The 27,355-nt window shown below is 40.5% G+C and overlaps 1 protein-coding gene across 6 annotated transcripts in view; it reads left to right on the top strand.

The window, feature by feature from the left end:
• otof.L (otoferlin L homeolog) overlaps positions 1-27,355 on the top strand; it is a 96,920-nt gene that overhangs the window by 28,599 nt on the left and 40,966 nt on the right. For all 6 annotated transcript variants that reach the window (XM_041563645.1, XM_041563643.1, XM_041563646.1 and 3 more), the window contains exons 5-6: positions 3,661-3,875; positions 26,585-26,658. In XM_041563645.1, the coding sequence (XP_041419579.1) occupies positions 3,661-3,875; positions 26,585-26,658 (289 nt within the window). The remainder of the gene's footprint in view (positions 1-3,660; positions 3,876-26,584; positions 26,659-27,355) is intronic.

Raw genomic sequence — 27,355 nt, 5'->3', positions numbered from 1 at the left:
ATCAGTACTTGGGAGTATCAGTACTTGGGGAGTATCAGTATTCGGGGAGTATCAGTAAGTATCAGTACTTGGGGAGTGTCAGTACTTGGGGAGTATCAGTACTCGGGGAGTATCAGTAAGTATCAGTACTCGGGAGTGTCAGTACTCGGGGAGTGTCAGTACTCGGGGAGTATCAGTACTTGGGGAGTATCAGTACTCAGGGAGTATCAGTACTTGGGGAGTGTCAGTACTTGGGGAGTATCAGTACTGGGGAGTATCAGTACTCGGAGAGTATCAGTACTCGGGGAGTATTAGTACTTGGGGAGTATCAGTACTTGGGGAGTATCAGTACTCGGGAGTATCAGTAAGTATCAGTACTCGAGGACTGTCAGTACTCGGGGAGTTTCAGTCCTCGGGAAGTGTCAGTACTCGGGGAGTATCAGTACTCGGGGAGTATCAGTACTCAGGGAGTGTCAGTACTTGGGGATTGTCAGTACTCGGGGGGGTATCAGTACTCAGGGAGTATCAGTACTTGGAGATTGTCAGTACACGGAGAGTATCAGTACTTGGGGAGTATCAGTACTTGGGGAGTGTCAGTACTTGGGGAGTGTCAGTACTCGGGGAGTATCAGTACTCGGGGAGTATCAGTACTCGGGGAGTATCAGTACTTGGGGAGTATCAGTACTCGGGGAGTATGAGTAAGTATCAGTACTCGGGGAGTGTCAATACTCGAGGAGTGTCAGTACTTGGGGAGTGTCAGTACTCGGGGGGGTTCCAGTACTCAGGGAGTATCAGTACTTGGAGAGTGTCAGTACTCGGGGAGTATCAGTACTTGGGGAGTGTCAGTATTTGGGGAGTATCAGTACTCGGGAGTATCAGTACTCGGGGAGTATCAGTAAGTATCAGTACTCGGGGAGTGTCAGTATTTGGGGAGTATCAGTACTCGGGAGTATCAGTACTTGGGGAGTATCAGTACTCGGGGAGTATCAGTAAGTATCAGTACTCGGGGAGTGTCAGTACTCGGGGAGTATCAGTACTCGGGGAGTATCAGTACTCGGAGAGTATCAGTACTTGGGGAGTGTCAGTACTTGGGGAGTATCAGTACTGGGGAGTATCAGTACTCGGAGAGTATCAGTACTTGGGGAGTATCAGTACTTGGGGAGTGTCAGTACTTGGGGAGTGTCAGTACTCGGGGAGTATCAGTACTCGGGGAGTATCAGTACTTGGGGAGTATCAGTACTTGGGGAGTATCAGAACTCGGGAGTATCAGTAAGTATCAGTACTCGAGGACTGTCAGTACTCGGGGAGTTTCAGTCCTCGGGGAGTGTCAGTACTCGGGGAGTATCAGTACTCGGGGAGTATCAGTACTCAGGGAGTGTCAGTACTTGGGGATTGTCAGTACTCGGGGGGGTATCAGTACTCAGGGAGTATCAGTACTTGGAGATTGTCAGTACGCGGGGAGTATCAGTACTCAGGAAGTATCAGTACTTGGGAGTGTCAGTATTTGGGGAGTGTCAGTACTCGGGGAGTATCAGTACTCGGGAGTATCAGTACTTGGGGAGTATCAGTACTTGGGGAGTATCAGTACTCGGGGAGTATCAGTAAGTATCAGTACTTGGAGAGTGTCAGTACTCGGGGAGTATCAGTACTTGGGGAGTGTCAGTATTTGGGGAGTATCAGTACTCGGGAGTATCAGTACTTGGGGAGTATCAGTACTCGGGGAGTATCAGTAAGTATCAGTACTCGGGGAGTGTCAGTATTTGGGGAGTATCAGTACTCGGGAGTATCAGTACTTGGGGAGTATCAGTACTCGGGGAGTATCAGTACTCGGGGAGTGTCAGTATTTGGGGAGTATCAGTACTCGGGAGTATCAGTACTTGGGGAGTATCAGTACTCGGGAGTATCAGTACTTGGGGAGTATCAGTACTCGGGGAGTATCAGTAAGTATCAGTACTCGGGGAGTGTCAGTACTTGGGGAGTATCAGTACTCGGGGAGTATCAGTACTCGGGGAGTATCAGTACTCGGGGGTATCGATACACCATCTGTTTGATTCTGGTGGGGGTGTTTAGGGCCCCTGGGGGTTTCAGAATTGAATAAATTGTATTGTCTTATCTCTCGACTCGCTCTGATCTGCGCACAATAGACACGGCCCCCTCTGTATTTAAATGAAGGAGCTGGACCTCCTGCAGCCGATATTCTGCTCCAGTAAATTGTTTCCATGGCAACAGCTCTTTAAGTTTCCAAAATGTACAGGCGACATATGGGACGGACTAATAATAGATTTAGTATTTTATTTGGACTTTGTATAAGGGAGTTATTTATAGTTATTGTATTTAATGTTCTCCTCTCTGTAAACTTTAGGGGGTTGTCAGTGGCGCATTTATTTAGTGGGGTTCTGTCTCCTGCTGGGGGGGCCCTGACCCCCAGTCTGACGCTGCCAGTGGCCAAGTATTTAATGAACTCATCTTCCTCTCATTACATGTGACCAGAGTATCAGGGGGGTCACCATAGATGGGACATTTATTTGGCATTAGACTTAACTATTTCTGCTCCTGAAAGTGTTTCACTAATGGTTTCTGTATTCCCAAAATGTTTCTGCAACACTTACTGACCCCCATCACCCCCACAGGGGCGGAGTCTCACCTACACTTTGATCTGTGACTGTGATTTCACTAATTGGGAATAAACGAAAGCCCGTGGGCTGCGCCACAATGTTGTGCTTCATTAAGATGAATTGTGTCACAATAGAAATCCCATCAGCCGCGAGATTAGTGCGTCTGCCAGTCGCTCCGAGGGAAATAACGAGGAGAAAATTAAATGTAACATTTGCCTTTCGCTGATTATTGGATCTCGTTTCCTCCACTCACTTTATTACAATTAGACTCAATGGGACAGGAGTAGTGATGGGCAAATGTGTCCCGTTTTGCCACAAATGTTGCCAATTTCGTGAAACTGGCGAAAAATTTGTGAAACAAATATTTTGACGCCTGCACCGATAAATTTTTTTAGACGCCAGCAAATTTTCAAGGCAAATTCACAAATTTATTCCCTGGTGGCAAAACAGGCAAATTCGTGCCTGCCGAATAAATTCGCCCATCACTAGACATTAGCATTAAGGGCAGGTTTGTGCCAGTGAGAGAGAGTTAAAGGGTTACAGGGTTAATCACCTTTATGATGTAGAGAGGGATATTCTCAGACAATTTCCAATTTGTTTCTATTTTGTATTATTTGTGGTTTTTCAGTTATTTTGATTTTTATTCAGCAGCTCTCCAGTTTGCACTTTCAGCCATCTGGTTGCTAGGGTCCAAATTCCCCTAGCAACCATGCACTGATTTCAATAAGGGACTGGAATATGAATAGGAGAGGCCTGAATAGAAACATGAGGAATAAAAAGTAACAATAAATGTGTAGCCTTACTGAGCATTTGTTTTTTTAGATGGGGTCAGTGACCCCAGTTTGAAAGCTGGAAAGAGTCAGAAGAAAAAGGCAACTAATTCAAATACTATAAAAATGAATAATGAAGACCAATTGAGAAGTTGCTTAGAAGTAGCCATTCTATCACATGCTAAAAGTTAACCTCTTTAAAGGGGAAAAAAAAACAAACTCCGTGACTCATAACTTCTCCTCTAGGGGCACTAGACCAAATCTGCCCTAAATAACCGTTTCTATTTCTTTGTCAGACGAGCGTCAGCATCGAGATCCGGTACCAGACCATGGACGGTTCTGTTGGCGCCTGGAACGATGGAGAATTTATGGACAATTCCAACCTGCACAACGAGACAGTCGGGAACTTTCAATTTGAGACAGAGAGTTTGCTGTCTGGCCAGAGTCAGAACTCAGCCGTGTCCCCCGGGAGATCACAGAGCTTGCACTCTGGGGAGAGAGCCTTTAGGAGGTGAGTCTGGGCTTTATAGAGAATTCCAATCTTATATTATCGTGATGTTCCTGCTTGACCTGCTTACACGAGGAGCATCAGTAATCGCAGTATTTCAAGAGAGGAGAAATTATAATGCTAATACTTCATATTAACCCAGGATTTCTCCATGGTGTAAGAAACATAGGGGCTGTTCCTGCTGAATTGTGCTTAGTACAGGGAATACCTATGTACAATAGTTTTATGGGATCTCTCTGTACAGACTATGAGCAAACTTAGGGACTGTTCCTGCTGAATTGTGCTTAGTACAGGGGATACCTATGCTGCCATAGTTTTATGGGATCTTTCTGTACAGACTATGAGCAAATTTAGGGGACTGTTCCTGCTGAATTGTGCTTAGTACAGGGAATACCTATACTGCCATAGTTTTATGTCATCTCTCTGTACAGACTATGAGCAAACTTAGGGGACTGTTCCTGCTGAATTGTGCTTAGTACAGGGAATACCTATGCTGCCATAGTTTTATGGGATCTCTCTGTACAGACTATGAGCAAACTTAGGGACTGTTCCTGCTGAATTGTGCTTAGTACAGGGGAATACCTATGCTGCCATAGTTTTATGTCATCTCTCTGTACAGACTATGAGCAAACTTAGGGGACTGTTCCTGCTGAATTGTGCTTAGTACAGGGGAATACCTATGCTGCCATAGTTTTATGGGATCTCTCTGTACAGACTATGAGCAAACTTATGGACTGTTCCTGCTGAATTGTGCTTAGTACAGGGGAATATCTATGCTGCCATTGTTTTATGGGATCTCTCTGTACAGACTATGAGCAAACTTAGGGGACTGTTCCTGCTGAATTGTGCTTAGTACAGGGAATACCTATGCTGCCATAGTTTTATGGGATCTCTCTGTACAGACTATGAGCAAGCTTAGGGACTGTTCCTGCTGAATTGTGCTTAGTACAGGGAATACCTATGCTGCCATAGTTTTATGGGATCTCTCTGTACAGACTATGAGCAAACTTAGGGGCTGTTCCTGCTGAATTGAGGGGTTTCCCAAACTGGGGGTTTGCCTATGGATGAGTGAAGCTGCTGAGAGATAAATGGAGCCTGAGCAAATAATTGAAGCCTCTGCACAGATGTCTCTTGCCCAGTAACTGAGCTGATGCTTCTCAGGCTGCACTTCCCATGGACTGAATTATTTAAAGACACAACGCCTATTTATCAGCGGGGGGAAGGATCAATAAGGAATAGGAAGAGAAGAGGGAATGTGTTTGGGTTAATACGTCTCACCAGTACTTTGTATCTGATCTCATTGTGCAGAAACTTTCTCTCAATCCCCAGCACAGAATGAGGCCAGTTACAAGGCAGTTGCTATTGAAATCAGTGTCTGTCTGGTTATACACTTTGCACTGCTGCTTCTGACTCCTGAAACAATGCAGCGGAGGCCGTGTCTCTTCCAGGTCTGTTATTGAAGGATTTCAGTTGATGCTGGGCCCCTGCGGGAGGGAAAGCTAATGAGGCGTCGGGAGAGAGAGATTATTGAGCGGAGATCTCGCACCTTCAATAAAATTGTGATGTTTGAGCCGTTTAGCAAGAGAAATACAAATAGTGCGGAGTCTGAACAGCATTGATTTACTATTTTGGCTGTCGGAAGAGATAAATAAGAGAGAGCTACTTCACTGGGCACGATCAATGGATGTAACTGATCACACGTTTGTCTGAAATGCTCTTTGTTACTCAGTCACTGAGCGGCACTTAGGGCTCTTACTCACGAGCGTTTTTACCTGCGCTCCCCTGCGTTCCGTTTTTAGGTATTCAGATGCAGGGGAGCGCAGGAATAGACGCATTTCATTATTTCAAATGGGGCTGTACTCACACAGGCGCGTGTAGGTGCCGACCGCAGGTTGAGACACAACATGCTGCATTTTTCCTGCATTCGGCGCCTACACGCGCCTGTGTGAGTACAGCCCCATTTGAAATAATGAAATGCGTCTATTCCTGCGCTCTCCTGCGGCTGAACGCAGAAAAACGGAACGCAGGGGAGCGCAGGTAAAAACGCTCGTGAGTAAGAGCCCTTACTGACCCCATCCCCTTACACTGGTGGGTGTCCGACTCCTGTCTCTGTGAGATACAATGGGAGCCCCCTTCCCGTAACCATGATTGTGCGCTTGCTAGACACCCCCATCATAGGTGCCCATTAAATACATATACACAGTAAGTGCCCATTATATACATATTACAGACAGTAAGTGCCCATTATATACATATTACATACGTAAGTGCCCATTATATACATATTACATACAGTAAGTGCCATTATATACATATTACAGACAGTAAGTGCCATTATATACATATTACAGACAGTAAGTGCCATTATATACATATTACATACGTAAGTGCCCATTATATACATATTACAGACAGTAAGTGCCATTATATACATATTACAGACAGTAAGTGCCATTATATACATATTACAGACAGTAAGTGCCATTATATACATATTACAGACAGTAAGTGCCATTATATACATATTACATACGTAAGTGCCCATTATATACATATTACAGACAGTAAGTGCCATTATATACATATTACAGACAGTAAGTGCCATTATATACATATTACAGACAGTAAGTGTCATTATATACATATTACATACAGTAAGTGCCATTATATACATATTACATACAGTAAGTGCCATTATATACATATTACAGACAGTAAGTGTCATTATATACATATTACATACGTAAGTGCCCATTATATACATATTACAGACAGTAAGTGTCATTATATACATATTACATACAGTAAGTGCCATTATATACATATTACAGACAGTAAGTGCCATTATATACATATTACAGACAGTAAGTGCCATTATATACATATTACATACGTAAGTGCCCATTATATACATATTACAGACAGTAAGTGCCATTATATACATATTACAGACAGTAAGTGCCATTATATACATATTACAGACAGTAAGTGTCATTATATACATATTACATACAGTAAGTGCCATTATATACATATTACATACAGTAAGTGCCATTATATACATATTACAGACAGTAAGTGTCATTATATACATATTACATACGTAAGTGCCCATTATATACATATTACAGACAGTAAGTGTCATTATATACATATTACAGACAGTAAGTGCCATTATATACATATTACATACGTAAGTGCCCATTATATACATATTACAGACAGTAAGTGTCATTATATACATATTACAGACAGTAAGTGCCATTATATACATATTACATACAGTAAGTGCCATTATATACATATTACAGACAGTAAGTGTCATTATATACATATTACAGACAGTAAGTGCCATTATATACATATTACAGACAGTAAGTGTCATTATATACATATTACAGACAGTAAGTGCCCATTATATACATATTACAGACAGTAAGTGCCATTATATACATATTACAGACAGTAAGTGTCATTATATACATATTACAGACAGTAAGTGCCATTATATACATATTACAGACAGTAAGTGCCCATTATATACATATTACACACAGTAAGTGCCCATTATATACATATTACAGACAGTAAGTGCCATTATATACATATTACAGACAGTAAGTGCCATTATATACATATTACAGACAGTAAGTGCCATTATATACATATTACATACAGTAAGTGCCATTATATACATATTACAGACAGTAAGTGCCATTATATACATATTACAGACAGTAAGTGCCCATTATATACATATTACAGACAGTAAGTGCCATTATATACATATTACAGACAGTAAGTGCCCATTATATACATATTACATACAGTAAGTGCCATTATATACATATTACATACAGTAAGTGCCATTATATACATATTACAGACAGTAAGTGCCCATTATATACATATTACAGACAGTAAGTGCCATTATATACATATTACAGACAGTAAGTGCCCATTATATACATATTACATACAGTAAGTGCCATTATATACATATTACAGACAGTAAGTGCCATTATATACATATTACAGACAGTGAGTGCCATTATATACATATTACATACGTAAGTGCCCATTATATACATATTACAGACAGTAAGTGCCCATTATATACATATTACAGACAGTAAGTGCCATTATATACATATTACAGACAGTAAGTGCCATTATATACATATTACAGACAGTAAGTGCCATTATATACATATTACATACGTAAGTGCCCATTATATACATATTACAGACAGTAAGTGCCATTATATACATATTACATACAGCAAGTGCCATTATATACATATTAAAGACAGTAAGTGCCCATTATATACATATTACAGACAGTAAGTGCCATTATATACATATTACATACAGCAAGTGCCATTATATACATATTAAAGACAGTAAGTGCCCATTATATACATATTACAGACAGTAAGTGCCATTATATACATATTACATACGTAAGTGCCCATTATATACATATTACAGACAGTAAGTGCCATTATATACATATTACAGACAGTAAGTGCCATTATATACATATTACAGACAGTAAGTGCCCATTATATACATATTACATACGTAAGTGCCATTATATACATATTACAGACAGTAAGTGCCATTATATACATATTACAGACAGTAAGTGTCATTATATACATATTACATACGTAAGTGCCCATTATATACATATTACAGACAGTAAGTGCCCATTATATACATATTACAGACAGTAAGTGCCATTATATACATATTACATACGTAAGTGCCCATTATATACATATTACAGACAGTAAGTGCCATTATATACATATTACATACAGCAAGTGCAATTATATACATATTACATACAGTAAGTGCCATTATATACATATTACATACAGTAAGTGCCATTATATACATATTACAGACAGTAAGTGCCATTATATACATATTACAGACAGTAAGTGCCCATTATATACATATTACATACAGTAAGTGCCATTATATACATATTACAGACAGTAAGTGCCCATTATATACATATTACAGACAGTAAGTGCCATTATATACATATTACAGACAGTAAGTGCCCATTATATACATATTACATACAGTAAGTGCCATTATATACATATTACAGACAGTAAGTGCCCATTATATACATATTACATACAGTAAGTGTCATTATATACATATTACATACAGTAAGTGCCATTATATACATATTACAGACAGTAAGTGCCATTATATACATATTACAGACAGTAAGTGCCCATTATATACATATTACATACAGTAAGTGCCATTATATACATATTACATACAGTAAGTGCCATTATATACATATTACAGACAGTAAGTGCCCATTATATACATATTACATACAGTATGTGCCATTATATACATATTACAGACAGTAAGTGCCATTATATACATATTACAGACAGTAAGTGCCATTATATACATATTACAGACAGTAAGTGCCATTATATACATATTACAGACAGTAAGTGCCATTATATAGTGAATAAAGTACCCCCTCTTGTAAAATATAAGGATATTATAAGTTACCGAGGAGTTTCATGACCATATAAAAGTACGAGGCCGAAGGCCAAATGTTGTTATACAGGTCATGGAACTCCGAGGTAACTTCTAATCTCCTCATATTTTGCAAGTGGGGGTACTTTATTTATTATAATACACAAATTTAAGCGAGTCATGTGACAGAAATGACATCAGAACTCACCGTTTATAAGGATATAATTTACAGGATATTCATGGCTTTTGTGTATTATATACATATTACATACAGTAAGTGCCATTATATACATATTACATACAGTAAGTGCCATTATATACATATTACAGACAGTAAGTGTCATTATATACATATTACATACGTAAGTGCCCATTATATACATATTACAGACAGTAAGTGTCATTATATACATATTACAGACAGTAAGTGCCATTATATACATATTACAGACAGTAAGTGCCCATTATATACATATTACATACAGTAAGTGCCATTATATACATATTACATACAGTAAGTGCCATTATATACATATTACAGACAGTAAGTGCCCATTATATACATATTACAGACAGTAAGTGCCATTATATACATATTACAGACAGTAAGTGCCCATTATATACATATTACATACAGTAAGTGCCATTATATACATATTACAGACAGTAAGTGCCATTATATACATATTACAGACAGTAAGTGCCATTATATACATATTACAGACAGTGAGTGCCATTATATACATATTACATACGTAAGTGCCCATTATATACATATTACAGACAGTAAGTGCCCATTATATACATATTACAGACAGTAAGTGCCATTATATACATATTACATACGTAAGTGCCCATTATATACATATTACAGACAGTAAGTGCCATTATATACATATTACATACAGCAAGTGCCATTATATACATATTAAAGACAGTAAGTGCCCATTATATACATATTACAGACAGTAAGTGCCATTATATACATATTACATACAGCAAGTGCCATTATATACATATTACATATAGTAAGTGCCATTATATACATATTACAGACAGTAAGTGCCATTATATACATAATACAGACAGTAAGTGCCCATTATATACATATTACAGACAGTAAGTGCCATTATATACATATTACATACAGTAAGTGCCATTATATACATATTACAGACAGTAAGTGCCATTATATACATATTACAGACAGTAAGTGCCATTATATACATATTACATATAGTAAGTGCCATTATATACATATTACAGACAGTAAGTGCCATTATATACATAATACAGACAGTAAGTGCCCATTATATACATATTACAGACAGTAAGTGCCATTATATACATATTACAGACAGTAAGTGCCATTATATACATATTACAGACAGTAAGTGCCATTATATACATATTACAGACAGTAAGTGCCATTATATACATAATACAGACAGTAAGTGCCCATTATATACATATTACAGACAGTAAGTGCCATTATATAGATATTACAGACAGTAAGTGCCATTATATACATATTACAGACAGTAAGTGCCATTATATACATATTACAGACAGTAAGTGCCATTATATACATATTACAGACAGTAAGTGCCATTATATACATATTACATACAGTAAGTGCCATTATATACATATTACAGACAGTAAGTGCCATTATATACATATTACAGACAGTAAGTGCCATTATATACATATTACATACAGCAAGTGCCATTATATACATATTAAAGACAGTAAGTGCCCATTATATACATATTACAGACAGTAAGTGTCATTATATACATATTAAAGACAGTAAGTGCCCATTATATACATATTACAGACAGTAAGTGCCATTATATACATATTACATACAGCAAGTGCCATTATATACATATTAAAGACAGTAAGTGCCCATTATATACATATTACAGACAGTAAGTCCCATTATATACATATTACATATAGTAAGTGCCATTATATACATATTACATATAGTAAGTGCCATTATATAGATATTACATATAGTAAGTGCCATTATATACATATTACATATAGTAAGTGCCATTATATACATATTACATATAGTAAGTGCCATTATATACATATTACATATAGTAAGTGCCATTATATACATATTACAGACAGTAAGTGCCATTATATACATAATACAGACAGTAAGTGCCCATTATATACATATTACAGACAGTAAGTGCCATTATATACATATTACAGACAGTAAGTGCTTTGGGGAAGCTCTTTGCTAACACAAAATATAATATACAGCCGGGAAGACAATGACTCCTGAGTTTGGCTCGTTAAGAGAATGAAGATCAGAACAAGTGCTGAGAGTTTAATTAAAGGCAACGCTTTCCATATGGATTTCTGAACCAGAACCATAATTCTCTGTTCTCTGCCAGGACTACACATTGGAGCTTTAATAAAAGGGAAAGTCATTTTTATCTTTTCAGTTGGGATAATGGACGGAGAAAATGTTCAACTGAAATCGTTGGATAATGACACTGCTGCAAAGTCTCCATATCTAGATAAGCTGCAATTCTACGGGGCAAATTGTCTCTGTCGGCTTCTAGCCATGGCTTTATCCATGCTGCCTGGATTTAATTGTGATGTTAAAGTGCCAGAGCTATAAATGTATCTATAAATCTACCCCAAATGTAACTCTTGATTTAGTATGTAAATTAATTAATTTTATGCTCATTTATTTCCTATGGGCCCCTCTATAAAGGAATGTGTTGCACCTGGACACACAGCAATCCCTATGGGCCTGGAAGCACCAGATTCCAAAGACTGGCCGGCTGAGTGGGCTCTCACTGAGTGCACTCAATAAATATAACTGTGAGTGGCAGAAAGGCTGCCGGCAATGGAGAAAGCAAGTGCAGTACTAGCACTGGGCAGCTGATGGCGCTGTAAAGCTGTTGCATTGGCTACACTCATTCTAATTGCTTGTGTATACGGAGCAGGGCAGTTGTAATAGAGAGAAAAATATTTCCAAGCCGAGAGAAGAAGTCGACTCTCCCAGGAGGAAATATGAGAGTGGAATGTGAAAAATATAAATTTCCTTAATCCAGAGCAGTTTCTTGTAATTTGGGGTTTCCTTTGCCTTAATGCATCTGGCAATACAGCACAGGGGGGATGATAAAAGTGGGGGGACCCCATATCACTTCTTGGTTTTATCACTAAAATTTGGGGTGTTGCTGTAACTAGGGGTTCTCCGTGCCCATGATGAGTTAATTCAATTTCTTGCAGTTCATTGCTGTGGGGGTCACTGAAGGAAGAATTGGGGGGTAACCAGCTGTGGGGTCCACAAGGGGGCGCTGACGTGTGTCTTTGCTGCTCGTAGGAATGAAGAGGAAGGACATTACTATAACAGTGAAGAAGATGTGGGAGAGGGGGATAATAACAGTCAGTGTTCTCTTCTCTCCAGGTATCAGTGTTACACACGTGTGATGTGTAGTTGTGCATGTTGTGCTGTGGCGCCTCCACCTGTCTGCTCTGCTCCCCTAAACTTTCCCTCTCATGTCCCCAATATAGGGGCTCTCTCTCTCATCAAGTGTGATCCCCAATAATAAGTCTCACTGCAGCTTTGTTATATAGTTACACCAATACATAGTTACGCCGATACATAGCTACACCGATACATAGTTACACAGATACATAGTTACACAAATACATAGTTACACCGTTACATAGTTACACCGATACATAGTTACCACCGATACATAGTTACACCGATACATAGTTACACCGATACATAGTTACACAGATACATAGTTACACAAATACATAGTTACACCGTTACATAGTTACACAGATACATAGTTACACCGATACATAGCTACACCGATACATAGTTACACAGATACATAGTTACACAAATACATAGTTACACCGTTACATAGCTACAGCGATACATAGTTACACAGATACATAGTTACACAAATACATAGTTACACCGTTACATAGTTACACCGATACATAGTTACACTGATACATAGTTACACCGTTACATAGTTACACCGATACATAGTTACACTGAAACATAGTTACACCATTACATGGTTACACAAATACATAGTTACACTGTTACATAGTTACACCCATACATAGTTACACTGATACATAGTTACACCATTACATGGTTACACAAATACATAGTTACACCATTACATAGTTACACCAATACATAGTTACACAAATACACAGTTACACAAATACAGTTACACCAATACACAGTTACACAAATACAGTTACACCAATACATAGTTACACCATTACATAGTTATACCAATACATAGTTACACCAATACACAGTTACACCAAAACATAGTTACACCAAAACATAGTTACACCATTACGTAGTTACACCATTACGTAGTTACACCGATACACAATACACAGTTACACCAATACACAGTTACACCAATACACAGTTACACCAATACACAGTTACACAAATACATAGTTACACCGATGCATAGTTACTAAGTTACAACACTTCTGAGTCTGAGTTTGGGGCATTTGGAATATCCAGTGTGTGTCCAGTACTAGTGGGACCCACTGATCCACATCCCAGAGAGTCCAGTCCTAGTGTTACTGACCCGTAGTTGTGAATACTGGAGACGTTGTATTATCATTATTATTATCATTGTCATTATCATTATTATTATCATCATTATTATTATTATTCACGAGAGCACATTTATATCACAGACAATACGGGTGTGAGACGTGGGGGTCCCAGCAATGAATGTAAAATAAATCCCGTTTGTAAATATTTGCCGCCTGGCAACGAGCCCAGTAAATTCCCGTCAGTTCCGACTCAAAAGAGGCAGAGAATCTGCTTAAAATACAGCGAATGAGACACTGCCTGGGAATTACAATTAGATTTCAGTCCTGTCGGGGGAATGACAATAATTAGTGAAAGACTTTAGTAAAATTATCTTACTGATATTTGCCCTAGATGAGACTTTCCTTTAATAAGCATGAGCCCTCCTCACTGATGATGGAGATTAGGGTGTAGTGCAACTGGATCTCTCGGGTTTGAGATACCATCATTATTATAAACAAGATCCACAAAGGAGAGTAATAAGATATCGGAGAACTTTGCAGGATAACAGAACAGGGTGGAAGTTAAAGATGTACTCACAGCATAGAGTATCAGTCAGTATATATATATATATATATATATATATATATATATATATATATATATATATATATATATCCACAGTGTAATCAATGAGATCAGAGCAGTTAATTAAGAGGCTCCCCCAGCTTTCAGGACCTGCCCAAAGTGGAACCCAGAGATACTTTCCTCATCCCTGAGCCTCTGCACATAATCTCTTTGTCTTGCCTGTAGTGCACCCAACAAATATGTCCTACTGATATTCCTCCTACTGATATTCCTCCTAATGATATTCCTCCTACTGATATTCCTCCTAATGATATTCCTCCTCAGTGGAGCTCTGGGCTGCTGGGCTAAATAGCCCTAATATACCTGTCACCACTAGAGCGACGTATTAAAGATTATTTCCTACTAGGTCTGAACTATCTAGCTTCCACCAGATCCTACCTGCCTGCTCAGTTAAGGGCTACTCCAAAATTGACCCAGAGCACTACTTCTACTACTACTACTACAGCTTATATACTTCTTACAATATTGCCACCTAGTGGATAAACTAGGAACTATAAAGGTCATTCCCTGATTTGAGCTGATCTCCCTTGTATGTCTATGACTATATAAACACATACTGAGGCTCATATAGCTGCCAATACCTTAGGAGACTATCCTGTTAAAGGGGAAGCTAAATTCCCAATTATTATTATTATTATTATTATTATTAAGATTTATTTATATAGCGCCAGCATATTTCGCAGCACTGTAAAGTTAATGTGTTTATACAACTAAATCACATTAATTACATACATAGATCATATAGAGTAACATGCGTCACAACCAATACTGGTACAAAAGGTGAGGAAGGCCCTGTGCAAAGGAGCTTACAATCTAAAGGGAAGGAAATAAGACACAAGGTGTTGGAGTGGCAAGATCAGAACTAAGTGAGTGAGAAATGTGGTACTGTATGTGGTGTTGTATTTGGTAGTTAAGCAGAGTGAGGGGAGGCTTCTCTAAAGAAGTGCGTATAAGAGATCTTTTGAAAGCAGAAAGATTGGGAGAAAGTCGGACAGACCGTGCGAGAGAATTCTGGAGGAGGGGTGCAGCCCTTGCAAAGTCTTGAATGTGAGCATGTGAGGAGGTAATGAGAGAAGAGTTGAGGAGCAGGTCAGTAGAGGAGAGTAGTAAGCGAGTGGGTGAGTATATAGAGATGAGTTCAGAGATGTAGGGTGGAGCAGAGTTGTGAAGTGCTTTGAAAGTCAGGGTCATTAATTTGAATTTGATTCTGAAAGGTAACGGAAGCCAGTGCAGGGATTGACAGAATGGTGAGGAAGAGGAGGAGCGGTTGCTGAGGTGTATGAGCCTCGCAGCAGTGTTCATTATGGACTGGAGAGCTGACAGTCTCTGGAGGGGGAGGCCAATTAAAAGAGAGTTACAGTAGTCTAGACGTGATATGATGAGAGAGTGAATAAGAATTTTGGGTGATAAAAGATGGTATTTTGGATATGTTCCTTAGGTGGAAGTGACATGATTTAATAAGTGACTGGATATGAGGAGTGAATGACAGGGCAGAATCTAGGATAACCCCAAGGCACCGGGCCTGGGGAGAGGGGGTGATAGTGGAATTGTTAACTATGATGGATACTTCCGGGATGTTACTGGTGTTAGTTGGAGGAAAGAGAACCATTTCAGTTTTAGAGAGGTTTAATTTAAGGTAGCGTTGCGACATCCAGGTAGAGATAGAGGACAGGCAGGAGGAGATGCGAGTTAGGAGTTCTGGGTTGAGATCAGGAGATGAGAGATAGATCTGAGTATCGTCAGCATAGAGGTGGTAGTGGAAACCATATGAATTTATTAATTTGCCAAGGGAGGAAGTATAGAGGGAGAATAGTAATGGTCCCAGGACAGAGCCTTGAGGAACTCCAACAGAAAGAGGTAGGGGAGAAGATGATATTCCATTGTAGGAGACACTGAAGGAACGATTGGTGATGTAAGAAGAGAACCAGGACAGGGCTGTGTCACTAAGGCCAAGCGACTGGAGGGACTGGAGGAGGAGAGGGTGATCTACAGTGTCAAATGCGGCTGAGAGATCAAGCAGTATTAGAAGTTAAAAGGTCATTAGTTAGTCGAGTCAGGGCAGTTTCCGTGGAGTGTTGTGGCTTAAAACCAGATTGTAGGGGGTCCAGCAGGTTATTGTCAGAGAGGAATGAGGTAAGTCGGTTGTAGACTAGGCGCTCAAGTAGTTTAGAGATGAAAGGTAGCAGAGAGATAGGTCGGAGGTTGTCAAGATTGGAGGGATCAAGAGAGGGTTATTTCAGAATGGGGGTGACAAGAGCATGTTTTAGTTGAGAAGGAAACAGTCCAGTTGAGAGCGAAAGATTAAATAGGTGAGTTAAGGCTTTGATTAGACAAGGATTGGTATTGCGGAGAAGTTTTGAGGGAATTGGATCAAGCGGCAGGTGGTAAGGTGAGAAGAGGCCAGAAGCTTTGAGATTCCTCATCAGTGACAGGGGTGAAGGAGCACAGGAGAGACTGGGGAGTGTGGAGGGAGGGTGGTGGAAGTCTAGGGGGGTTGAGTAGTGTAATGTCCCTTCTGATAGTGACAATTTTGTTTTTGAAGTGCTCAGCAATATCTTGAGCAGAGACAGATGTGCATGGAGGGGGTGGAGAAGGGGAAAGGAGAGGGTTAAAGGTGGAGAAAAGTTGTGCTGGTTTTTTAGAAAGGGAGTTAATGAGTGAAGTAAAGTAAGTTTGTTTGGCTTGGAAGAGGCTGGTGTTAAAGGAGCGCAGGGCAGATTTGTAGCTCCAAAAGTCTGATTCTGAGCGGGATTTGCACCAGCGACGCTCAAGTGCACGTGAATGTCTTTGGAGCTTTTGTATGAGCAGTATGTCACGGTTGAAGTGGTTTGGGTCGAGAACGTTTAGTTTTTATAGGAGCAAAACCTAATCCCAATCCCCTACATTAGCAATAAATCTCATACCCAGAGGCCGGCATGGCATAGGGATTGTGTATTTGGCTACAGTAAGGCTCAGTGTTTCTCTGCTGCTCACAAGTGACCAATAAATGAAGCTGCAGCGGTGAAATATAAATCCACCGACCCTGAGGTTGTGAGAGAGTTAAACTGAATTGTACATGTGACATTTCCCTATATGGGGCAGCAGGGGGGGCTAAAGAGTCAGACTGACAGAATGGGGTCAGGGCAGAGCCGCTTTAGTGAATTGTCACCAATTTTGGGTTGATCCACCTGATGTTCCTTCAGCTGTTGCAATTGGCAGTGCCCAGTCCTAGGAAATGTGATTCAAATACACATAATAATAATAAAAACAATATCAAGTGTTAGAGTCCCTGTCTTGTCCAACTGCCACCCTCATGCCCAACTGCCATCTTCTTCTTCTTCTTCTTCTACTGTATGTGGGTGCCACTTGCTATTGGGGTTCTATTACAGGCGGCATCACAACTCCCTATTTATATATATAATCTGTAACCCCTGATGTTGAGGTATTTGCCCTCGGGGAGGTGCCGGGCCACAGTGGGGGTATTTATGTGGGGGACAGACAGAAGGATAAATATTCGATGTGTCCGGCAGGTAAAACTACAGAATGATTCACTCACATAAATAATGTATCACTGCAGGGAGAGAAAGGGACAATATTCTGCCACATCCACAGCTGCAGCAAAGGAAACTCTCTAATGCAAAAGATCACTGGTTGCCCCGGGAAACCAAAACGGCTGCTCCCTAAGGAAATGTTTCTGTTATTCCCACTGTAACAACTGGAGATGCCGGGGAGAGAATGAGAGACTGACACTAATCCACATACACAATAACTTCTATTATTATTATTATTATTATTATAGGAACCTCTATGCCCACTAGTGAGCCAGCAGTTCTGACTACAACACAAACTGTAACCCCAGTGTGGAACATTTACACCGGATGCACTTCCCTAAGTAAATACCTTTCCTTCCATTTCTTACTCCTCTGTATTCTGCCTGGGTTTGCTCTGTGTGTGTGACTGCACCGTCGCTTTAAAGGGCATGTAAAGGCAAAAAAAAAATCCCATTTTTACTTTTTTTAATGAAAAAGAAACCTATCTCCAATATACTGTAATTAAAAAATGTGTATTGTTTTTATAAGAAACCTGACTGTATGCAGTGAAATTCTCCCTTCATTTACTGCTGTGGATAGGAATTGTCAGACGGTCCCTAACTGCTCTGCAGGGAAACAATCATACTTATGAACAGCAGGGGGAGCCCCCGCCTTACTTCCCAGCCATACAGAACTCAAGCAGCTTTGTTTGTTTCCCTGTAGAGCAGTCGGCGACTGTGTAGAGATTTGTATTGGATTTTATTTTTGCCTTTACATCCCCTTTACTGTTTCCAACTCCAGCTGCAGGGACAAAGATCATGGAGCCAGATTTAAACAGATAAACTGGGATTCTATTTGGAGGATTATTTTGCTGCAGCCACTGGTTCTGCAGAGTTGGAGAAAGTTTATATTAAACAATACAAAAACTATAAAATCCACATTAGATGACATGACAATACAGGACCCAGTGCAGTCTGTATATTCTGATTATTAATCAGTCTTGTGTATCGGCTTCTGGCAGATATTATTTGACTTGTGCTGTTTTGATCATTTATGATGATCCCTAAGCAGCCCAGATCACACTGAGCATGTGCACAGTCTTGGTCTTGCAAAGATGTATAACAAAGTTACAAGATGGTGACCCCCTGTAGCCAACTTTGAAAGCATAAATTATTTGTTTGATTAGGCTTGTGGTGCAGTGAGTTCATGTTTATGTTTAGTATACAAAATACAGCATTTCTAGCCTTATTCTATTTTACACTTTCCTTGTCCTTTAAATGGGATTGTAATACCACTGAGGCCCATTTATAAATAAGGTTACACACGCACACACACTCACACATATAAACACACACATTCACATGCAGGCTGCAGGGCTTACTAGAAACCAGTGGAGGCTGCAGCAGCACTACTGATTAGTGATGAGCGACGCGGGATTTTATATGTAAGTCCTGCTGTATGTGAGGGGGGTACAGAGACAAGGGCACCGGCAAACACTTGGAAGAGGCAGAGGATTTAGGTAGACTGTGCCCCCCAGTAATAATCCCCCCTCCCCCACACTTATGTCTGACATTTTATATCCGCACAGCCACAATGATGATCCTCAGGAGGAGAACAAACGTCTCACTGGGTAACTATATCTGCCCCTCCTCCTCTTATAGTAACGTCACTGCAGTGATGACACAATGGGGGTGTTATTATTCCTGATATATCTGGAGGCGGGATTTATCCTGTAGCCAAACAATCCCCTAAATACAATCTCAGTGGATCCCAGTAGCTCCCAGGACTGATCCCAAATGAGATGAGTGAGATGAGGTTCAACACCAGCACCATTATATTTACCTAAAAATGAGCCATAGTAAATATAAATATAGGCTCTGTATTTGTTGGGCATGGTGTGTATATTGGGGGGCTGTCCTTAGTACTGGGGTCCCCATATATACATTGTGGGGCCCCACTGTTTAAATTAAATTGTGTAGATATTTCACTGCTGTTGAACTACAACTCCCAGAATGCTCTGCCAGTTTTGGGCTGTTGGTGATTGGAATGGAGAAAATGGAGCCTGGGCAGCTTGTTCGATTGGCTGAGCTGATAATAATAATAATAATAATGAATAATAATAATAATGAATAATAATAATAATAATAATAATCCAGACACTGGTACCAGGATAATCTTTTTCTCTCTCCGCCGGGGGTCGCACAGCAAGATGTCAGACATGCGCAATAAGATGAGCGACGGATATAAAGCAGTACCAAGGCAAGTGCTGCACCAATCACTTATAAAGGGGAAGTTGAACCAAAAGAAACTATTTGTGCACATTAGCGTCTGTGTAACCCGCCTGCAGCTCTCTCATTAGTTCCACTGATTGTAGGGCGGCTGCCAGGTATGGTAATGGGTATTCGGTTGCTAGGGGATTGCATTCCCTAGCAACCAAACAGCAGTTGGGAAGTCAGCCTGGAAGATGAACAGGGACAGGCCTGAACAGAAAGATGAGCAATAACATATAACGGGAATATATAAATTTTTTGGTTGCTATGGTCAGTGACCCCTGACAACCAGACACAATTTCCAGTTGCAGTGTTCAGTGTGACGCTGAAGGTTAGGAGGAGAGTGTGGGGGTTGTAAGATATTGGGGTTCAGCTCTGATCATTTCTTGTGTCTGTTCTGTCCCACACAGAGGCGACGAGGAGCCCAGGTACCATGTGACTAATGGGGGAGGGGTTTGCAGTGAGCGAGGGGGGGGCAAATGGGATTTCACCCCAACCCACAGTGCGACCTCTGCAATGTTATTTACTATATACAGTATAAATATATATATATATATATGCCCCCTCTGACTCACACACATATATATATACACACACAAATGTCAGCTGCACCAACTGTCAGTTCCAATCAGATTCTGATCCAAAATAAAGGAACCGAGTGCAGCAAGGAATGAGTTAAACAGCCAGTGAGTGTCCCCCATTATACAGTGAGTGTCCCCCATTATACAGTGACTGTCCCCCATTATACAGTAAGTGCCCATTGTGTCTGATCCAATCACAGTGCAGGTTGGGTGAATGTATTCAGGAGTCGCACTGTGCAGTGCAGTGGAATTGTCTGTAATATACAAACCGAAGCTTCACCCTGTGTGTGACTTTTATATATTCAGCATTCCTGATTGTGTGATCATCTACCCACCTACCTACCTACTTCCCTACCCACCTACCTACCTACACTCCTACCCACCTACCTACTCACTTTCCTACCCACTTACCAACCCATGTAACTACTCATGTACAAACCCAAGTACTGGACTGGACTGACAGTCAGACATGGGCCTCGGGGCTGGTTCCCTCTCTGGAGAGTCACTGATCTCCCCCTTTCCTTTGCCCCCCGAGTCTCAGCTCCGCCTCTAACCTGATTGTTCTTTGGCTTTTCAGTGACAAATCTAAAGGAAAAGAGAAAAAGTCTGGCATTTTGCAATTCAGGTACATTCCCTAATTCCCAGCACATTATATAGAGTATATAGACTTAGAGTATATAGAATATATAGTGTATATAGTGTATATAGAGTATATAGTGTATATAGAGTATATAGTGTATATAGAGTATATAGTGTATATAGAGTATATAGTGTATATAGAGTATATAGAGTATATAGAGTATATAGAGTATATAGTGTATATAGAGTATATAGTGTATATAGAGTATATAGTGTATATAGAGTATATTGAGTATATAGAGTATATAGTGTATATAGAGTATATAGGGTATATAGAGTATATAGAGTATATAGAGTATATAGTGTATATAGAGTATTTAGAGTATATAGAGTATATAGGGTATATAGAGTATATAGAGTATATAGTGTATATAGAGTATATAGTGTATATAGAGTATTTAGAGTATATAGAGTATATAGGGTATATAGAGTATATAGAGTATATAGTGCATATAGAGTATATAAGGTATATAGAGTATATATATATATATATATATATATATATATATATATATATATATATATATGTGTGTGTGATGTCACATCCCCCTGTACTGACCCCTGTTCTGTGTTTGTCCCTGTGTGCACAACACTGACCCCCCGAGCAGCAAAAACAAAGAGAAGAACAAGGGGAACAAAGAGAAGTAGGTGCTGAGTGTCTCTTACTCACTCTCTGGCTTCTTATTGGTCCTCACAGCTGTCAGACTTTTACTCCACTCACTGAGTCTGACTCACCTCTAACTCCACTCACTGAGTCTATCTCAGCATTACTCTCTACTCACTGAGTCTGACTCACCTCTAACTCCACTCACTGAGTCTGACTCACAAACTGAGTGTAACTTTTTTATTGCCTGTGTAAAAATGGTCATAAAATATTTTTTTCCCTTAATATGAAATGTGATTTTAAACCTTCTGATTTCCACTTGTGAAATATAAAACTGCCTTTGTCCCAAGTCAACTGATTTCCTTTAAATCCATTTGAGTGTGAGACTCATTATCACTATGGGAATCGGCCGACGCTGGGGAGACCAATTGCAGAGTTGTTTTTCTCTGGGGACTTACTTTATTGCAGATGTAAAACCATTTTGGGAAACTTTGTCACCCACAGAAGTGTAGAATTAACTGTGGGCAACAAATCTCCCCACCTGCCACCTGTGTCTTTAAATCTATTTCTATACAAGTGATGTACCCGGTACTGATATACTGAGCCACAACTAGCCGAACCCTTGTGCTGTTCCTGCTCAACTCAGTGGTATTAACTATACTTAGTGCCCATGAATTTTCTACTCACTGATTACTAATTATCCTGTGACAAAACTGCCTTACAGAAAGGGGGAACAGACTCCCAGCAGGGGTGGTAGGACTAATACAGTAAAGGAATAGGAGGGAGAGTGAAAGGGAACATAAGGAAGTGATACTTTACAGAAAGGGGGATAGATACAGGGAACAGACTCCCAGCAGGGGTGGTAGGACTAATACAGTAAAGGAATAGGAGGGAGAGTGAAAGGGAACATAAGGAACTGATACTTTACAGAAAGGGGGATAGATACAAGGAACAGACTCCCAGCAGGGGTGGTAGGACTAATACAGTAAAGGAATAGGAGGGAGAGTGAAAGGGAACATAAGGAACTGATACTTTACAGAAAGGGGGATAGATACAAGGAACAGACTCCCAGCAGGGGTGGTAGGACTAATACAGTAAAGGAATAGGAGGGAGAGTGAAAGGGAACATAAGGAACTGATACTTTACAGAAAGGGGGATAGATACAAGGAACAGACTCCCAGCAGGGGTGGTAGGACTAATACAGTAAAGGAATAGGAGGGAGAGTGAAAGGGGGATAGATACAGGGAACAGACTCCCAGCAGGGGTGGTAGGACTAATACAGTAAAGGAATAGGAGGGAGAGTGAAAGGGGGATAGATACAGGGAACAGACTCCCAGCAGGGGTGGTAAGACTAATACAGTAAAGGAATAGGAGGGAGAGTGAAAGGGAACATAAGGAAGTGATACTTTACAGAAAGGGGGATAGATACAGGGAACAGACTCCCAGCAGGGGTGGTAGGACTAATACAATAAAGGAAAAGGAGGGGGGAGTGAAGGAGGGGCTACTTTATTAAAGGGGGGTAGATAGGGGAGTGTGAATAGTTTAGGCAGATATTGGGGAGGTTGGTGGTATATCCCAAAGCTTCTCTCATACAATGAGGTGTTTCATGTCAGATACAGACTTGGGTTTCTATTCGTGTATTTGGGAGGCTCAGAGGGGATTCCGGGACAGACTGTTCCATTCAGCAGGTGGAGCATAAAAGTCTCATTGAAAAGGGGAAACCGGAGCTGCCTTTGTGCCTCTTAATATTTAATATATTGGAGGAAACCAGATACTGAGCCCAAGTCTCTATCCCAGAACCAGTTTGGTGTTAATAAAACCCACAGACATTTCCCTGGGGTTAAACTAATAAGCACAAGAGCTGACACATTTCGGTGCAACTTTGGGGTTTCACTTCTCCCCTTCAGTGACGCCCCCAGCTACAGAATATTGCCCCCCGTCTCAGGTTGACTTGCCCTCATGTAATATTAATCAGAGGTATCAGCTCACAGCTACTCCCACACCCCTTCTCTCCTGCAACTCCCCGCGCCTCTTTCTCATTCCCAAAAGAAACCGGCCCCAAACTGCGGCTTTATCATGGGATATAGAAACTGCTGGGGGGCTGCATAGGGATTTGATGAATGAGGAGCTGACACAGGTAAGGGGGGCACTGAGCTCAAATGTGGGGGTAACTACAGGCTGGGCCAGGGGGCAATTAGGCTGCACCCCCAGTCTTTATTATAATGTCATTACTGAGAATGGGTCTTATGTGTCATTTCTGCAGCCTGGTACACAGGAGCTTACAATTAAAGCTTGGCAAGAAAACAAAACAGAAACAACTCCCTATGTGCCTTATTTAAAGGGGAAATCTACCCAAAGTAAAGTAATCACTATTCAAAGTAAAGTAATCACTATTCTTTATGTTCACTGCACTGCTGGTTCTACATCGAGAAACAACGGAGCAGAAGCTGCAAGATGAATGTTTTTTGTTGTAGTTCTGTCGGCTGCAAGTTGCACGGCCCAGTCAGATATATTGTAACTGTTGTGAGGGCCGAGGGCCACTGGTCTTCTTTTTGCTCCGCCGCAATGACTTTCTTTAACTCGTGTGTCTGAGAATAACGTGTCATATAAAGGACTTTGGGAAGTTTGTTGTAATTTTCCTGATGTTACAGCCATTGTTGTGCTTGTATAGGAAAGTGTCATCTAATGGTTTAGTTTTACAGAGCAGCAGTTCTGCCCTGCCTTATGGCTGAGATTATTTACTATCTGTATAACAGAACATTCTGTCCCAGTGGCTGCACAGATCCTATCTGATCCCCATTGTAAGCAGCAGTCCTGTCCTGCTTTATGGCAGCTGAGATTCTAGCTATCTGTATAACAGAACATTCTGTCCCAGTGGCTGCACAGATCCTATCTGATCCCCATTGTAAGCAGCAGTCCTGCCCTGCTTTATGGCAGCTGAGATTCTAGCTATCTGTATAACAGAACATTCTGTCCCAGTGGCTGCACAGATCCTATCTGATCCCCATTGTAAGCAACAGTCCTGTCCTGCTTTATGGCAGCTGAGATTCTAGCTATCTGTATAACAGAACATTCTGTCCCAGTGGCTGCACAGATCCTATCTGATCCCCATTGTAAGCAGCAGTCCTGTCCTGCTTTATGGCAGCTGAGATTCTAGCTATCTGTATAACAGAACATTCTGTCCCAGTGGCTGCACAGATCCTATCTGATCCCCATTGTAAGCAGCAGTCCTGTCCTGCTTTATGGCAGCTGAGATTGTAGCAGAGATTTCTTTCTTTTCTATTTTTTTACTATTTAAAGCAATAGTGGCACCTGCTGGTGATTTAGGCAACTGACTGCAGTTGGCAGAAAATACATTTAGTAGGAAAATGCACTTGTTGTGATGTTGATCTGCTTGGGATTGACCACATGACTGGGAGTCACCTGCACAGTTGAATAGAACGACAGACTGTACGAGTGTCTCTGACTTATTGTCCCACCTACAGCAGAGCAACTGAACCAGTAATGGCACCCTCAGGCAGCTAATGGGGGACCTGTGAGAGATTTCATTAAACGCCCATCGCTCTGGTAATGGAGATGGACAGGAGGCTCGGGGATCAGTTTCCCTCTGTGAATGTGGGACGTACACAGGAATATTTTCTGCAGGCAGAGGTCATGGTCCTTCTCCTCCTCTGTATTCTCCTGATACATCTCCTCTTAAAGGATAAGTAAACCTTTAAAATGAGTGAATGTTAAATTGATGAGGGGACTTTTCTAAACTCTTTTGCAATGTACATTAATTATTTATTTTGTTTTTATTCCAAGATATTAAGGGATACATGTACTGTTAATATGAATGAATTTTGTTACAACAGCGCCACCTGCTGGTCAGTTTCCCACCAGTCTGACCAGCAAGTAGTCAAGGAAGTTGTCAGGAGAAAGAAAGAGGCTGATGTTCTTCTGCTTAGGAAAGATGTGAGAAAGGTTTCTAATTTTATTCCTAAGCAGAAGAACATCAGCCTCTTTCTTTCTCCTGACAACTTCCTTGACTACTTGCTGGTCAGACTGGTGGGAAACTGACCAACAGGTGGCGCTGTTGTAACAAAATTCATTCATATTAACAGTTTATGTTTCCCTTAATACTGTATGTTGGAATTAAAACAAAATAAATAATGAATGAACATTACAAAAGTGCTTAGCCACAAAGTAGGGAAGGACTGCTGCTTCCAATTCACTTGTTTTTAAGGTTTACTTATCCTTTAAGGATTTTTCCACATCCAGTTGACCACAGGTTCCTGCGCCGGTCCAATAACCCAGTCTGGAGGGTTTATAAAGTCTCACCAGTACAGACCCCATGCACAACATTGTCTAACAGAAGTTGCCTCTTGTTTGCAGAGTTGGCAAAGGGGTATTTTCAGCCATGAAGCTTGGAAAGATGCGCCCACCCAAGGACGAGAGCAGGAGGCAAGGTAATGGCACTGATTGGCTAATGGGTTCCACTGGCCCGATGGTCACAGGAGTCCTTGTGCTTATGCAATAATGGAATATGATGAGACTATTCTGTGACCTGCCCCTTATCCACCCACAACCCCACCCACTTCCAGGAGCGCTGGATTTTTGGGGGTCCATCAGCTTAAATAGGACTATTGACATAGGGGTGACAACTGAATGCAGGACATGAGTGCAGAGCGCCTTCTAAATATTCACAGGAGCGTTTATGTACAATAGGGATAATGAGCTCTGTATAAACAAACCCCCTCCTGATTGCTGCCTGCATCTCAGGTTTGCAGATAAGGAGGAGCTCATTACGGGAGATATCTGTGGGATGGTAGTATGATTAATTGCGCTCTCCTCCTCCCACAATTGCTCTGAGAAACCAAGAAAATGAATGAACATTCAATTGTCCCGTCACTGTTCTGCACTGTTCAGCCTAATAGAGAAATTAAAATGAATTAATAAAATTATTAACTAAACTGTATTTAATACTATATCCATTGAGCTCTCCATGAAGAGCAACAACAATCCTAGTGATTGAACCCCTCCATGACCTTTATTAATCGTCTTGCTTGTCTCTGTACCATTTCGAGCAGTTTTAATCATCGATCAGAATATTCAAATGCTGGAATTAATCACAGCATAAATAAGAAAATTCCAACGTTAGTGAAC

This window comes from Xenopus laevis, chromosome 5L (assembly GCF_017654675.1).
Source record: "Xenopus laevis strain J_2021 chromosome 5L, Xenopus_laevis_v10.1, whole genome shotgun sequence".
Taxonomy (NCBI): domain Eukaryota; kingdom Metazoa; phylum Chordata; class Amphibia; order Anura; family Pipidae; genus Xenopus; species Xenopus laevis.
The sequence above is the reverse complement of the archived record's forward strand: the minus strand, read 5'-3'. Positions and strand labels throughout refer to the sequence as shown.